The sequence below is a fragment of the Episyrphus balteatus genome, chromosome 1 (genome assembly GCF_945859705.1).
Source record: "Episyrphus balteatus chromosome 1, idEpiBalt1.1, whole genome shotgun sequence".
NCBI lineage: Eukaryota > Metazoa > Arthropoda > Insecta > Diptera > Syrphidae > Episyrphus > Episyrphus balteatus.
This window is the reverse complement of record NC_079134.1, coordinates 121,410,866-121,427,635: the sequence shown is the minus strand read 5'-3', so window position 1 is coordinate 121,427,635 and position 16,770 is coordinate 121,410,866. Positions and strand designations below refer to the sequence as shown.

General features: G+C 32.6%; 2 protein-coding genes across 2 annotated transcripts; both read right to left on the bottom strand.

Moving 5' to 3' along the window:
• Positions 1–984: 984 nt before the first annotated feature.
• Positions 985–12,057, bottom strand: LOC129906178 (wee1-like protein kinase). Its single transcript, XM_055981853.1, has 6 exons — positions 11,705–12,057; positions 2,912–3,357; positions 2,619–2,721; positions 1,854–2,549; positions 1,640–1,782; positions 985–1,342 (listed from the first exon to the last, which is right to left on the bottom strand). Exons 1-6 carry the CDS (start codon positions 11,893–11,895, stop codon positions 1,242–1,244), a joined length of 1,680 nt encoding a protein of 559 aa, XP_055837828.1. The 5' UTR covers positions 11,896–12,057; the 3' UTR covers positions 985–1,241.
• A 1,980-nt stretch (positions 12,058–14,037) lies between these two features.
• LOC129921561 (uncharacterized) lies at positions 14,038–16,080 on the bottom strand. The gene is made up of 2 exons (XM_056003447.1): positions 15,436–16,080; positions 14,038–14,232 (listed from the first exon to the last, which is right to left on the bottom strand). The coding sequence occupies exons 1-2, from the start codon at positions 15,982–15,984 to the stop codon at positions 14,059–14,061; spliced, it is 723 nt and encodes a 240-aa protein (XP_055859422.1). The 5' UTR covers positions 15,985–16,080; the 3' UTR covers positions 14,038–14,058.
• Between the last annotated feature and the right edge of the window lie 690 nt (positions 16,081–16,770).

Below are 16,770 nucleotides of genomic sequence, written 5' to 3'. Positions count from 1 at the left end.
TAAAAATTTTGCCAAATGACGCAAATCAGAAAAAGTGTTCATAAATTCAAAGTAAAATAAATGCGCAAATAGTTTTTCTGACATTAGTCTGATCGCAAATGACCGCATGTAAACAAAGCAACCATGCAATTATGAAAGCACCCTATGCTAAAATAACCAGATATAATTTAAAATCGAAGTTCAATATCACTGCTTCATATAAATAAACTTAACAGATCAATAAATCGAATAAATATCTTTCTAGCAGTTGCGAAAGCAAAAAGTGTTCAAAACTGCCCCACTCTCCCCTACACTTTTTTCTACCTAACGTTATAACCTTTTATGCATATGTATGTATGTACCAATGAATAACTGAAACCAATAAACCCATGTTAAAACTACTAAATATTTGATATTTAAAAAAAGATAAGTCTTTTCAACAACAAGGAAACTTTATTTAGTTTGGCAAAAACCTGCAATTTTGTTAAGTTTTGCCAAACCTCCATGCATTATGTATTGGTTTTTGTTGAGTTTTAAAAAAAAACGATTTTCTTAAATATTTTTTTAAATGAAAACTATTAGCTTTTATATTTTTTGCTGACAATGCATAAAAGTTTATATATATGTTTGTATATTGTTTTGGTTTCCGCTCAAGTTTGGCCTAACGACCTTATCGTTTTACATAATCGCTCTTTTTCGTGATTATCGTTTACATTGTTTCCTTTTTGGTGGTTTCGTAACCCAGAAAAGGCGAAACTAAATTAAGAAGAATTAAAAAATTTTAAGATTATGTACTTGCATTTAATTCAATCTTTTTGTTGAAAAAGACTAGAACTGTCTAAACCAAAATTCATTAATTTAATCCCGATGATGGCAACGTTTCAAAAATACACTATTCCTGACGCGAATTTTACAAACGTTTCTTAAAAGGCAATTCGATCCTCCCAACTTCGGTATTATTTAAAACTTAAGTTTTGACAGGAAAGTTTTAATTACAAACAATAATTAACTCATAGGTAAAAAGTAATTTTTTTTATTTTCGAAATGAATGTTTTTGGAAAAAAAAACTTAACTGCATCCATTATTGGTTTGTTCTTACGAATTAAAAATAGAAAACAATATAAAAAGTTTAAATGTTCCATTTCTTAATCAAATATTATATATATGTATGTAGATATGAAGTAAATATTTTTATTTATTTATGTACAGTTAAAGCTACAGTTTTAATTCTGCCATGTTAGTGTGTTCCTGTTGCTCCTCGCTTAATGTTCTTCCATTTTCGACATGCAAGATTTTCTTCTTTTACGCACATAGGAACGCAAACATCGACCAGATGAAGGGGAATGTTTAATGTCATCATAATCTGAAATATAAAAAAAGAAAGATTTATTAGTAAGTACGTTGAAATTGAAAAGCTTTATACATAAAAAGAAAAAAAAAAATTAAGAATTCTATTAATGTTTGAATATTAAATAAAATAAAACTTATTAAAACTGACATTTCAATAAATGTTTTGGAATAAGTTTTAAACAACTTTAAATCTTAAAATGGGAAAAAATGATCTTCACAGAAGAAAAAAAGTTACACTTCATGCGAATTTACAAGAATTTGGATTTAAAAATAATCTTTTAAATAATATTCAAAAATATACAACACATACTTGTTCGTCCGGAATGTTCATATTTGTTCAACAGCTTTCTTGCTTCTTTCAATTTTTTCAATAAAATCTCATTTTTTCGCCTTTCAATAGCTAGTTCCTGTGTAAGTTGAGATTTTGATTTGAATTCTAGAGAGCAGAGAATCCTGTAAAAAAAATCACACAAAATTTTAAAATATAAAAATATCTTAAAAAATTGTCTGATTGAAAAACTTACGGATGATTAAATATAGATGTTGAAGAGGGCCTTTTCTCGGGATCAGGATGAGTCATCAATTTGATAAGATCATTGAATTCCCTACTCAAAGTTGGAACATCAGGAATGTTACCATTTCTCAATTTATGCCAATCTGGTCCATTCTTCGGTAGGGGACCACCTCCAGCTGCCTCATACAATGTAATACCCAGAGAAAATATATCCGCCTTGAACAAATGACTATAATCTTCTTGCAAAATTTCATTCGGTAGATATCTGCAATCGCCCTCTTCGACATGTGCTTCTTTGACTGAAGTCACATGCCCCAAATCACCTATTTTATACGTAATAATGCATTCTGTACTATCAAGTTCATCGTAAATTCCATCAATATCTTCTTCATATGAACTATCCGATATCACTGGCAAGCACTTTGTTGTAACTTTTGTCAAAAATATATTTCCTGCTTTTAAATCCATGTGAACTAAGTCATTCGAATGAATGTACTTGAGACCCTCGGATACATGTAAAAGTAATGTTTTGAGTTCTGGTTCATTTAGAAATCGTTTTTGTATAAACGACTGTAGAGATCCGCCATTGCAAAATTCATTTTGAATAAGCATGTGATTGTCTTCCGCCCAAGCAGAGTAGTATCTCACAACGTTGTCATGTTTGCCAAGCACTGCATGAGCCCAAACTTCGTTAAGTGCTCTTTTTCTGAAAATAGCAATGATAAAAGCAAATTTAAGTATTTTATAAACATTTTAAAAAAATTTAAAATCTTACTCAAATGAGCTTCCAGCAACAGGTTTAATACTTTTTTTAATGGCATATATACATCCATCAAGTCGATTAAGACATTGGTAAACCAGACCGAACTCACCAACGCCTGCAAAAAGTAAAAGAAAAACATCTTTTTTAAGTACACTTTTGTTTCTTAATAAGAAAATTTATAAAATGAAGCAGTATCGGAAGAATTCAAAGTTTTCGTTTATTTGATTCGGAGCACAGCAAATAAAGGCTTTTCTTGCACGATAATTATATGAAAAATAATTATGGAATAGAAAAAAAAAACTTACCTATCAATGAGATTTCAAGAAATTCCTTTTTATATCGACTTATATTAGTGTCTTGAAGGGCCAAACGCTTCGGAGCTTGCAAAAAGTCAGCTGCATTATCTTCGAGTAAGTCGATTGATGCAAAATCGGAATTTAGGAACGAAATGAGAGATGTAGTTTTCTGGTTCTCTCGACCAAATTGTGTACGACATCGTTTTTTGTTTTGTGCCAATAAACTGTTTGGAGTAAATGGATTCACATTAGCTGATTGCATTGAATTGTCTAAAACCCGATTATGCAATGGAACCGGTTTCGGCTTTTCCAATGGGCATGAGTTTTTGATTTCTGTATTATTGCATGTTTTTCGTTCTGTTAGGCCTTGACCGTCAGCATTAGTCAAATGGTTGAAACTTTTAACTGATGATTTTTGTATTATAGTTTTTGGAGTTGCCGGAGTATCGAATAATCTGAAAATAGAAAATATTCATGCATAAATATATTTAGCTTAAACAAATTCTTCCTTATTTCGTGACCTTTCTTTATTAAAATATTTTGTTCTTTTTTGTTCTTTTTCGTCGGCTACAGGTCTGATTTGAATATATATTTTTTACCTAGTTCTCAATCGACGTTTCGATTGTGGTTACAATCTTCTTCAGGATCTAAAAAAAATATTTCTAAAAATTGCTATTATAAATAAAATTTATACTTATCTTAAAGTTTTTATATTAATGGATTTCTTTTTATTCTTGTTTGATTTCTTGGTTATGTTCAAATATTTCAAAACTCAAAAAAGGAAAATGTCTTGAAAAAGACGTTTTCAATCATCGAAATTTCAAAATATAAAAACTTTTTTTATCATTTGATAAGAAATTCAAAAAATTTCTTATCAAATTTAACTTTACGAAATTGAGTTGATTATAAAGTTCAAGTTAGAAGTTCCTTTTAACAAACTGACTATAGACACAGAGAATACTGTTAACAGGAGATCAGATTGTGAAGGGCTTAGCAGTATTTATAGTCAGTTTGTTAAAAGGAATTTCTAACTTAAACTTTATAATCAACTCAATTTCTTAAAGTTAAATTTGATAAGAAATTTTTTGAATTTCTTATCAAATGATAGAAAAAGTTTTTATATTTTGAAATTTCGATGATTGAAAACGTCTTTTTCAAGACATTTTCCTTTTTTGAGTTTTGAAATATTTGAACATAACCAAGAAATAAAAAGAAATCCATTAATATAAAAACTTTAAGATAAGTATAAATTTTATTTATAATAGCAATTTTTAGAAATATTTTTCTTAGATCCTGAAGAAGATTGTAACTACAATCGAAACGTCGATCGAGAACTAGGTAAAAAATATATATTCAAATCAGACCTGTAGCCGACGAAAAAGAACAAAATATTTTAGCTTAAACATTTTAACAGGTTTTAAATGTATTTTAAAACGAAACTAGAATATGAATGTGACAGAAGAATTTAAGGTGGAGTCCCATTTAAAGGTCATTTTTAAATGCGGCTTCTGCAGGGAAACTAAGTAATATTAAATATGATATTTATTTATTTTATTTATTTATTTATAAGAATTAACAATAAATTAAAATCTATTATTAACAAAGTTTAAAGAGCGCTAGCATCATAGTACTTTCAGTTCTTGAATAGATGAATTAATTATAATTAATGTTTTTTTTTTGTGAAAAAATAATAAATTATAACTTCAAATAAATAATAATGAGTTAAATAAATTAAGTAGATAATGAATTTATAGTCTGTATAATATAAATGTAGATATATTTATATGATAATTATGTTTTTAATTTGTGTTTATGCAGAAGTTGGTTTATTGTATCTATGTTGTTTTTGTTTGGGTTTTGAAGGAGTTCCGGGATGTTGTGTTGGCCTTGGTTGCGGTCATGAAGAAGATTTTCCGAGAGAAAGCATGAGCCCAAGAGATGAGCAATAGTAATGATGTTATTGCATTTTGGACATATTGGAGGTGTTTCCCTTTTTAAAAGGTATCCGTGCGTCATTTGAGTGTGTCCGAGTCGCAGCCGAATATAGTTCCTTAAGCCTGGTACGCTGCTCGCGCTAAATTTTAGCTCCCATACAAATTATCGAAAATTTTTAGCTGAGCTAAAATGGATCCCATACAAATTATCGATAACTTGTCTGGGAATTTTATCTCGGCTAAAATTTAGCGCGAGCAGCGTACCAGGCTTTAAGTTGAACTTAGACACATTATTCTGGTGGGGTTGATTGTTTGGTAATGGTGTAAATAATTTGACCACTCCTGTTGTCGTGCGCATTTGATTTTTTCCAAAATGAAGGCGTTGAGGTCTTTTCTTGAGTACGATTCAAACATAAATGATGGAGAGATGTGAGCCGAGTTTGCAGCTTGGTCCGCGAGCTCGTTTCCCACAATGTCAACTAGATTCATGTCTTGTGTTTAGTATAGCCTTTAAAACAGAAAGACTGTCGGTACAAATAGTATATTTGCCTCGAGTATGTGAGAGATGTTTAACTGCCTCGTAGATAGCTTGCGCTTCAGCTGTGAATACTGAGGCAAGGTTTGGAAGGATCCCTTGAACGATTATTGATCCATCGTGTGACGTAACTGCAAAAGACGTACTATCAGCGGTTTTTGAAACATCGGTATAAACGAAAGACCATCCTTTCCCAGTAAGATCGTAGAAGGTTTCATAAAAAAAGCTTTTTATAAATGGATTTGCTGGTGTTATCTTTTCGGAATTTATTTAGTTGTAGCAGAATGGATATTTTTTGTAGATTTAGGGCAAGAACCATTATATAGCTAAAGCGTAGTCAATCTTACTTAATAATAAAGTTTTTGTCATACAACAAAAAGTATTTACATGCACACTACTTTTTTTTGAGGATAAGTACTTAATAATATTCAATCTTGATGCTAGCGATTTTTTAGAGCTATACAGTGAGACTTCCAATTATACCTGTTGTTAAAAGTGCGACCTAGAATACTTAAATCAAATACATTTTCAATAATAATATTATTAATAGACAAATTAAGGTTTTCGCAATTTTTTTTGCGGCAAACATGAAGTGTTTTACACTTATCTAATGATAATTTTGAACCAGAGATGGTAGACCATTCTGTTATTTCTTTAAGTAAATTGGAAAAAATTATTTTTGTTTGATTAAGATCATTGTGTTTACATAATACATATGTATACATCATCAGCATACACACAGTGATCTACATCTTTTGTATTTTGAAATTAAAATGCTTAGCTCATCAAAAGCGATGGCAAAAAGGATTACAGAGAGGGGAGATCCCTGCGGGATTCAATTGTCGAGGGATAGGGTTTTTGAATAGGTATTTCCAACTTTGACGCAGAATTTTCTGTTTGTGAGGAAAGATATGATATAAAAAGTATTGTTTTGTTGAAAAGAACTTCAACACTTGAGAAAGCAGGACAAAAGATAAGTTACCAGTTCCTAGCTCCCTACAAGGTGGCCTTTAAATGGAAACCCTATTGTAATGAAAAACAGTGTTGTTGATGAAAGAGCTTGTCATAGCCGTATTCTAGATTAAAGCAACGACGGCGATGAAATAAATTGGGTTAGTGGAAAGTGCATGACTGTGACTTTTAAATGAATGCGTTTAAGGTGCGAATATCAACAAAGAGTTCCGTCGCGGTGTACATATATTCCATTTTTAAGAGCTCCAATCGTTCCGACGTCGGGGTTTTCTGACTAAAAGAGGATCAACAAAACACAAACGAGTACTTCTTTCAAGAAGATTTCAAATGAAAAAATTGAAAAGGTAGACCGGAGAAGACTGGGCTTGATCGAAATTACTTTCAGAAACAGACTCGGGCTCGTTTACTCGAGCATAGAACAGTCAGAAATAGTTAACCTGGCACTCTCTCAAAGAACCAAGGAAGCCATGAACAAGACCTTAATCAGTCCAGTCTACTATATGGGGCGGAGACATCAACATTGACCAGAGTGGATGAAAACGTTTTCGATTGCTTTGAGAGAAAGATTCTTCGGGTAATTTTCTGTTCGGTAAAAGACGAACTATACGGGCTTTACAACAGCATCGACATGATCAGAAAACTGAAATTCCAGCGGCTTGGTCTTATGTTACGTATAAACACCGACGCACCATTCCATCGAATTTACGTATCCAACCCTGATGGGCAACGTAGAAGAGGAGAACCTCATCTAAGGTCGCGCTAAATTAGAGAACAACCACAACCAAATTGATGTGCGCCACTAACGACGGCTAGCTAGAGACCAAGCTGGCCGAAGAGGGTTTTTAGTTGAAGCCTAGTAGGCAAATCGAGCTAAATTTTAGCTCCCATACAAATTATCTAAGAAACGACTAAATTTGTTCGATAATTTGTATGGGTGCTAAAATATAGCTCGATCTGCGTAGTAAGCTTGAGCTCGAGAATCATCCTGGACTGCAAGAGCCACCTTGAGTAAGTTAGTACAAATCCTTATGAAAGTCGATAAAATTGGATTGTGACCAAGATTATTAAGTTCCAAAATTAGAATTTAGAACAAAGCCAAGATTTATGTTTCCTAATTTCCATTTAGATTTTTAACTAGAGCAAAGGCTATTATAACACCTCTCATGAATAAGTACCTAAGGCTCTTGTTTGAAAGTACTTTCCAGTAAAATGGATTGAGAAAATACTGTGCACAACAACGGCAGACAGGTGAAACGATACAAAAAATCATTACAACACGAGGCTATTCAGAGGGATTAGGGTCTTGCAACAGATGAATTACTGGAACATTTAACATTCCTACGTATTCGCTGTCTAGGTTTTGTCCTTAACATTGTAATAACTGCCTTAGGGAAGTTCGAGTAGACCCCTTGCGATATTAGCCAAAGACGACAAAGCTAGAAGTAATGGTTTTTATCTGTGGGACTTAATATCAAGCCATCGAGGAGAAAAATTGTAACATTTGCAAGAAAAAGAAATATTACGATATAACACTAGACTATGATCTCCTCTGGAATAGACACTTAGAAATAACTGTCAGGAGAGGTGTATTACCCGTAAATTGGGTAATAAATCATAGGGTTGCAAACCATATATCATTAGGTAGATGTATACTATGATGGTGAGACCATATGCAGGCTAATCCTTTAACTTTGCTTAGTGCTTTTTTAGATAGACTGTAGCCCCATAGGTGATAATTAGGCTTGTGTAGTTCGCGAACGAACTAGTTCAATGAACTAGTTCATCTTGGTGAACTAGTGAACTTAGTTCACTTACTTAGTTCAATTTAGTTCGCGAATAGCGAAAAAGATTTGTTTCAACAAACTAAACAGCAACCTAAAGCAGTCGTAATATGACATTACAAAATAGCTTGCGCTCACCTTACATTAGGTGTGTTTTTTATTACCACCGGGTTTAACTGGACAAAAAAAAACGCATCGGGGCTTAACCCGAAATCTTTGCAGCACTGTATATTGAATGTTCCGAAAACACAAGACACAACAAATATTTAGAGTTGTCATATTTTTCGCTTTCGAGTTTTTCCTTTATTTTCATGTATGTTTTACAAAAAAAATACAATAATGTATGCTAGCAAACCTAGTTAAATACATTTAATCATTCCAAACGTAAGTTTTCACGTTTGTAAACAAATTCTAAACAATTTCTGAAAAAATTAGTTTGGTAGCACAGATTTAAAATCTTCGGGCTAAACAACTACGCCCACGGGGCTAAAGTGTTGTTGTATTTAACATGTAAATTGCTTAGCCCCGACTGCGTTTTTTTTTGTCCAGTTAACACCAGTTGTAATAAAAAACACACCTATTATCATTTTTTTTATATAATTTTTGGGTGAAAGGAAGGGAATTTTCAAATTTGGTCCTGGTCTCCTTGTCTTATACGACGACTGCGCCCTTTTAACCCGACAGACATTTAAAGAAGGGATGCAGAAACCAAAGTGCATATGAAATTGCATCCAATTCTTTGTTGAGCGAAATCAGTTCTTCTGCTGTACCTCAAGATTTAGATGTAAAACATCTTCTTCAATCACCCCTTACTCTTATTTCTGAGCAATAACAAAAAATCAAGTAGCATCTTGGTCCTTGCATTACTATGATTTCCATTTAATGAAAGCAAAACGTACTTCTTCTAGACTTTTGTCAGGAACCAGAAAGCTCGACAAGTATATGAACGAAATTAATAGCGTTTTCGTTTGGTCGTCCGGGACTGTCCGGAATTCTCCCGAACGATTCTGAAACTGATCGTTTGGCACTCAATGACAGTTCTAATTCTGAAAAGAAGAGAAAATCGATTCCGAATTTTGAGGCAGAATCAAAACCAGAATCACGCACACATGTTAACACTTAAGACGTCAAAGTAATGAAATGTCATTCTTTGTTATTCATTTCTCAATTTCAAGATTTTTAACTATGCACAAACTTTAAACTATATTAAAATAATGTGAAGAAAGAAAACAAAAATAGATAACTTAATGATAATAAAAAAAAAAATAAACAAAACAAAACTTTCATCAGACGTTCGCATTTGATGTTTCACAAATACAAAGAAACCCAAACTTCAGAATAAAAAAAAAGTATCTAACTCTGATCGTTTGGCATTCCGGATCGGACAGTCCGTGACGCTTCTAAGAATTCCCAAACGAAAACGCTATAAGAATTTTTATAGAAAAAAAAATATGTACATATCTGTTATTTTTAGGTTGTATTTGTTTTATTATGTAGAATGCGTTAATTTAACATAAATTTGGATATAGTTTTTGTAAACTAATTTTGTTTTTTAATTCTTACAAAACCGGAGTGATCAAAATAAATTGAACTAAAATGAACTAGTTCAGAACTAGTTCATTAGTTTGATTTGAACTAAAGTGATCGATCACTCAAATGAACTAAAGTGCCCAACTCTAGTGATAATACCTATGGGGCTATCGCCTGGCTCAAAAGAACCGAACTGGTTGCGACTATTTAGTCGCCTGCCTGTGCGCACACTAGGAGCCCAACCCGACTAAAATATCGGCCGATAGAAACTCTGTAGTGTGCGGGGGCTTATTGTTCCAAGTTTTTATCAGGAATAATAATTTTCATATAATTTACAAGCTGACAAATAAAAGTATCTAAGTTATTATTGAACTTGAACTTAATAATACAGTAGTGAGATATTCAAAGTTTAACTGGCTTAACAGAATGGAAATTCGCTTGTGGCAAAGAAAAACGCCGTGGTACAAGATGTCAAACAAAATCGCTCAAAATGTAGAAAAGATGAACAGAATTATGTGGCGCACTAAAATGTCAATTGCCTTGAAAAAAAATAATATTAACTGAGCAACCACATTAGAAACGTCAAAAGTTATTGCGCTTGTAGCTTGAAGTAAAAGTCGACTCGACTTGTACCACAGCGAATTTCCTTGCCACAGCCACAGCTACGTATTCTGGCACCAATATACTAATTTCATACTTTTTAACTTTGACAGCGACACAAGACACAAGCCACAGACACACATTATGGTCTACCAGTAAGTCTAGTACGCTGCTGATGCGAAACGAAAAATTTTCAAATCTCCAAAGTCGACAACGAAAATGCTAACGAAAAATTTTCATCGAGTATTCTATCAAAGTCAAAATAAAAAAATTCAAAATTAATTTTAAATCGAGAAAAATCAACAAAAAATAATTTTTAAAGCAAGAAATAAATGAATAAAAAGTAAAAAAAAAAACCGTCAACACTTGGAGTCAAGAAAAATGCACAGGACAGTAAAAAGTAAGTGACAAATGACTGAAAACTCTCCAATTTTTCGCTGGAGCTGCGTACTGAAAAACGAAAAGCAAAACGAAATTTTCCGTTCAGGATTTCGTTTAACAATTACGAGTTCAATGGGAACTTGCTCTAGCAGCTTCTGCGACCAGTCATTGCCTACAGCTTTCCGCTATGGTACACCATCTCCAAGATAGCCATGAAGGAACTACAAATGTTCGAGAAAAAAATAAAATATATTTGGATATACTGGATATACTCAACCAACCCTACAACTGGACATCCGGGTCTGAACACCCCGAGGACAATCTAGACAGCAGACTTTTTAAATTAAGTTTATCTATGTATTATATTTGTTATATTAACTTTGTCATTGTTTAACGTTAGGCCCCCTTTGTGCCAACAAAATTTTGTATCTATCAATATCTTAGTAATAAGTTATTTTAAGTCAATTGTAAATAACAAGTTCAATAAACCAAAATTGAATTGAATTGGGAACTTGCTTCACTGCAACAATGGTAATCATTCTGTATTCTCTAAAATAGGGAGCACAATTGACCTTAAAGGTCGCAGTGCAACTTCCCCCACATCCATTCATTCAACTAGTAAAACTTAAAACGTATTTGTTATTCAATCCACATTGTACCCACTGAAATAATACTGGGCTCTAAAGGTTTTACAAGTTATGGGTCCAACTCAAGTTCAGACTAATAATTATAAATAGAGGAAACTATTTGATGGAGAATAATGGTGGGTAATATTTAAATGCGTTTCATCCTTTTTCAAGACCTTCTTCAGTTTAAAACACCCCGCTCAACATGAAAGAAGCATACGTTTCCTTAGAATGTTTCTTAAAAGGTTGATTCGCTTTAAATAATACGTATAATAATTTTAATAATTTTCATATTTGAGGCATCTTATTTAGTTCGTGTTCTTTTACACAAACAAAAGGTCATTGATTCAAGCTCAAAAACAGAAATTAATTTTATATATAAAAATAAAAGACTACGTCAATTTAAACTTAAAAATACAAATAAATTTAATCTGATCACATACCTTAAGGCCCTAACCTTTCGGTAAGGGGGTGATAGGGAGTTTTCTTGTACAGGTTTAGTGGCTTCAGTAGTAGGCAATTCATTGCCACCACCACCACGTAGAGAAGGAGCCTTTTTAAATGTTTGAAATGGTGGCGAGCCAAATGTTAGTTTTCTTGGTTGTATTGTTGCGAAACTTGGCGAAGATTGCATTTTGTTTTTATTATTTTCTTATTGAAGATGTTTTCATATCAAATGACAAAACAATGAAAGTATTTTTTTAATTAATTTTTCAACACAATAACGATTAACAATAATATTTGTATTTACTACTAGTTTTAAATTGTTGCTTGTATTCAAATTTAAAATTAATTTAATAAAATGATAATGAGACAACAATATTTCCAATTATATTCCACGACTTCCAGGGTATTATTCATGTGCATAATTCAAATTCCAAGGTATATAATTTCCCATGGCACACTCTGGGATATTTCCAGTTGGTGAGATGTGCATATACTACGATTAGACCCTCATTACATCGAACGATTTTGCAAATGGTTATCTTTTTTAATAGTTTTTATTATGTATTATAGAAAATTATGTTAAATGCATTATTATATAAAATCTTAGTGCGTTTTGTGCCTAGAAGTAAAATTTATTTTCCCCAAGTGGTAATTTTTGGATTTTTTTGACATTGAAGCCTGGTACGCTGCTCGCGCTAAATTTTAGCTGAGGTAAAATTCCCATACAAGTAATCGATAACTTGTATGGGATCCATTTTAGCTCAGATAAAATTTTTCGATAATTTGTATGGGATCCATTTTAGCCTTTAGGCTTTAAGCCTGGTACGCTGCTCGCGCTTAATTTTAGCTCCCATACAATTTATCGAAACATTTTAGCTGAGCTAAAATGGATCCCATACAAGTTATCGATAACTTGTATGGGAATTTTATCTCAGCTAAAATTTAGCGCGAGCAGCGTACCAGGCTTTAGAGGATATAATATATGGAGTGCTTGTTCCTATAAAGGCTTGGCCACACTGGAGGGTATGCGGTAGCGGTACGGGTAGCGGTGAGGGTACTTGTATGAAAAAAATTCCAAACTGACACACCGCTATACCGCATACCCTCCGGTGTGGCCAAGTCTTAAGCCTGGTACGCTGATCGCGCTAAATTTTAGATAAAATTCCCATACAAGTTATCGATAATTTGTATGGAATCCATTTTAGCTGAGATAAAATTTTTCGATAATTTGTATGGGAGCTAAAACTTAGCGCGAGCAGCGTACCAGGCTATACCTAATACATTGTAACGCCATATGAATGGATAGGGGTCGCTGCCGACGCTGATTATGTTTCATCTCTTTCTTTCTTCCTTCGTTTTTTAATGAGAAGTATAGTTCCTAAATAGGATCTAAATCTCGGATTTAGCGTAGGTGGAAACATAGTATTATATAGCAAAATGTCATGCTATCACTTCCGCACCAGCGGGATCGGTATAGTAGGAAAAAGGACAAAAATGACTCCCACTCGCCGCCATCAGCATCAGCTTCTTCGGTAATAGGCATCAGCTTCTTCGGTAATAGGCATCAGCTTCTTCGGTAATAGGCATGAATATGTTGTAAGAAAGTCGGAATATGCACTCGACGATTCTCCAATAGTGACAGGTTATGAAACTTGTTATGAATTATGATCTCTATAAAAGACTCAATTGTGTGCTCCTATGAAGTTGTTCACATTGGTCTCAGTCCACCGAATCATTTTGACATTTCTGTGTTGCTTTTTCACCTGTTGGAACTTGGAAGCACACCTCGAGGCATGATTCGTATGAAATTGGAGAATTTCTGCCCCACCGCAGAACCTTTCAAAAATTCTGAATTTAAACTGCTACAAATGAGTTAAATTAAAAAAGAAACTTCAAGCCTGGTACGCTGCTCGCGCTAAATTTTAGCTGAGATAAAATTCCCATACAAGTTATCGATAACTTGTATGGGATCCATTTTATCTCGGCTAAAAATTTTCGATTATTTGTATGGGAGCTAAAATTTAGCGCGAGCAGCGTACCAGGCTATACTTGCAGTTTGGCTGCTATTTTATACCGTCAATTTCATTATAATCTTTGAACAACAACAACATCTTGAAGGTGCTACCACTAAGTTGTTGTTCAAAGATTAAGCCTGGTACGCTGCTCGCGCTAAATTTTAGCTGAGATAAAATTCCCATACAAGTTATCGATAACTTGTATAGGATCCATTTTATCTCGGCTAAAAATTTTCGATAATTTGTATGGGAGCTAAAATTTAGCGCGAGCAGCGTACCAGGCTTTATAATTAAAATTAAATTAAAAATGCGTCAGTTTTTTATAGATATAATTTTTATTCTTCAGTTTTAAAACTAATTCCCTTTTTCTTTTTCTTTGGTTTTGATGGTGAAATGGTTTGTGATTCATTGAGTTCGTCTTCTTTTATTTCATCAATCAAATCAATGATATCAATTTCATCTTTGCAATCTTCTGGTTCTTCCTTTTCTATTTTGACACGTTTTAAATTCTGCAAGAAAAAAAAAAATTGAAATACATACAATTGAAAATTGAAATAATAGAGATACACAAGAAAATGTTTTAAAAATACTTGTAAAAAGTTAAATGTAAGTTAAAAAAAAACATTGAGAAAAATGTATGTGCAAAATGTCTAAAAACTCGCCAAATAATGTAGAATAGTTAAGAATTTCATTTGTCGACCTGCGTACTGTGAAAAGAAAAGCATAACGAGACTTTTCGCTTGCGGTTTTGTTTTGCTATTTTTTTATGAGTCTTCGTGGTAGGTTTTAAGGTTGGAAAGAATGGAAAGTAAACGTTTTGACGGCTTTTGTCCTTTATTCAATTTGTTGAAAAAGATAGAAAGATCAATAGTAAGCTGCTGAAGCAAAACGAAAAAATTTCCTGTCTCCAAACTCGACAGAGAAAATGCTAACGAAAAATCATCATCAAAATCATAAAAAAAATTCCAAATTTATTGAAAATCAAGAAAAAACATCATAAGTTTTTAGGCATAGTAACGCGGATCGATCTAAATTTAAGCCGAGCAAAAATTCCCATACAAGTTATCGACAATTTGTATGGGATACCTTTTAGCTGGGCTAAATTTTTTCGATAGTATTTTCGGGAGCTAAAATTTAGCTCGATCTGCGTACTAGGCTTTAAAGCCTGGTACGCTGCTCGCGCTAAATTTCAGCAGAGATAAAATTCTTATACAAGTTATCGATAATTTGTATGGGACTCATTTTAGCCCAGCTAAAATTTTTCGATAATTTGTATGGGAGCTAAAATTTAGCGCGAGCTGCGTACCAGGCTTAAAGCCTGGTACGCTGTTCGCGCAAAATTTTAGCCGAAATAAAATTCCCATACAAGTTATTGATAATTTGTATGGGATCCATTTTAGCTCAGATAAAATTTTTCGATAATTTGTATGGGAGCTAAAATTTAGCGAGAGCTGCGTACCAGGCTTAACAGCTTTATGACTCTTAAAAATTCTCGATAACTGTAATCGATATTTTTTTCGATGAGTGCAAATTGCCCATCTCTTCTTTGTTTCATTTTGGCAACAGGTGCATGTCGCACGTGTTATTCTATTTTGACAGTTTATACAAAAGCAAAACATAAATTTCATGAATGACACCAAAACAAATAAATATTATTTAAATTTAGAACAAATTATTTTACAATCAATTGTAACAACCTTTTAACAACTTACATTTACATTTTCCAAACCCAATTCGTTGCCATTCACCAATTCTCCTTCAATGTACGGAAATACATGTTCCATATCAAAATGTTTAATTCTGAATTCAATTTCTGAATTCACTTCAATTTTAACATTTGATTTATTTACAAGCCGAATGGACACACTGAAAACCCGATAGATAATCACACCGATTTGAGAGGAAGACACATGGCGAACTGTTCCCTTCACAATCGCTCCAATTACTGGTTTAAAAACATAACAATCGCAAACAACATCCAAGTGTATTTTTGGATCGTCAAATCGGATGGCTCCAGAATCACCAATTAATTTAACATTGTGTATGTCCAGAATGATTCCCTCCATTTTATCATCGTAGGAACCGACTTTCTTGTGCGAGAGTAGGGTTAGTAGGGATTGCTTAAAATTTTTCAAACCCGATGGTAGAATATTTAGATGTAAATTTGTATTCATTTTTTTAACACATGACCCGTCGACATTTGTGTAGTTTTCAAGTTCTGCTTGGGTATATTTTACGTTTTTTGAAATCTTTTTCGTCATTATTTTTTAATATATTAAAACGATATTAAAAAAAAATAAAACACCAACACGAGACAAATGTGGCGACTGAGAATTGAGTTGTCATTTGACTTTTTGACAGTCGGCATGAACAAAATACCAAAGATATTCTATACAAAGATACGAGACATTAAAAACCCCACACTTCGATGCGTTCAAAATTCTAACCTAAAATTGTTGTATAGCTTTTTGTTGTTGTACGCAATGATTCTTTTCTCTGCATTAGCCACTTTTTGGAAAAGTAAAAATAATTTTTTTCACTACCGCTTTGAAAAAATGTATACAATTTTTTTTTATAAAAACCCATACTTAACAAAAAAGTGGAAAAATTACAAAACGTCGGTCTCATAAGGAAACCTCCACCTTTTTTTGAAAATGACTTTTGAATGTCATTTTTTAGAAAATTTGTCAGCGGAGCAACCCAGAAAATTTGGGGTCATTCCGAATACTCTAAATAGACTTAAATTCAAATTTTGCACAGCACGTTACTTCCCATCTACTCTGTTGTTTGCTTACTCTTTCGTTGCTAAAATTGTTATGACTTTTTATATAGAAATTAAGTAAATGTAATTATTGTAGCTAATAAAAAAATAAAAAAAAAAACATAAAAATCGTTTTTCAAAATAATAAAAATGTAATTTCATTTTAAGATGTATTTTTAGAAAAAAAAAATCAAAATCGTTTGTCGTTTAAAAAAAAACTAATTTTTTATAAATGATTTTTTGGAAAAAAAGTTTTAAAATAAAATTGGTATGCCTTTTTTAGAAA

Coding starts and splice junctions, on each gene's coding strand:
- LOC129921561 (XM_056003447.1), bottom strand. CDS start 15,984: ATGACGAAAAAGATTTCAAAAAACGTAAAATATACCCAAGCAGAACTT. Junction 14,233..15,435: donor TGGGTTTGGAAAATGTAAAT/GTAAGTTGTTAA, acceptor TTTTTCTTGCAG/AATTTAAAACGTGTCAAAAT.
- LOC129906178 (XM_055981853.1), bottom strand. CDS start 11,895: ATGCAATCTTCGCCAAGTTTCGCAACAATACAACCAAGAAAACTAACA. Junction 1,783..1,853: donor ACATCTATATTTAATCATCC/GTAAGTTTTTCA, acceptor TTTTTTTTACAG/GATTCTCTGCTCTCTAGAAT. Junction 1,343..1,639: donor TGAACATTCCGGACGAACAA/GTATGTGTTGTA, acceptor TTTATATTTCAG/ATTATGATGACATTAAACAT.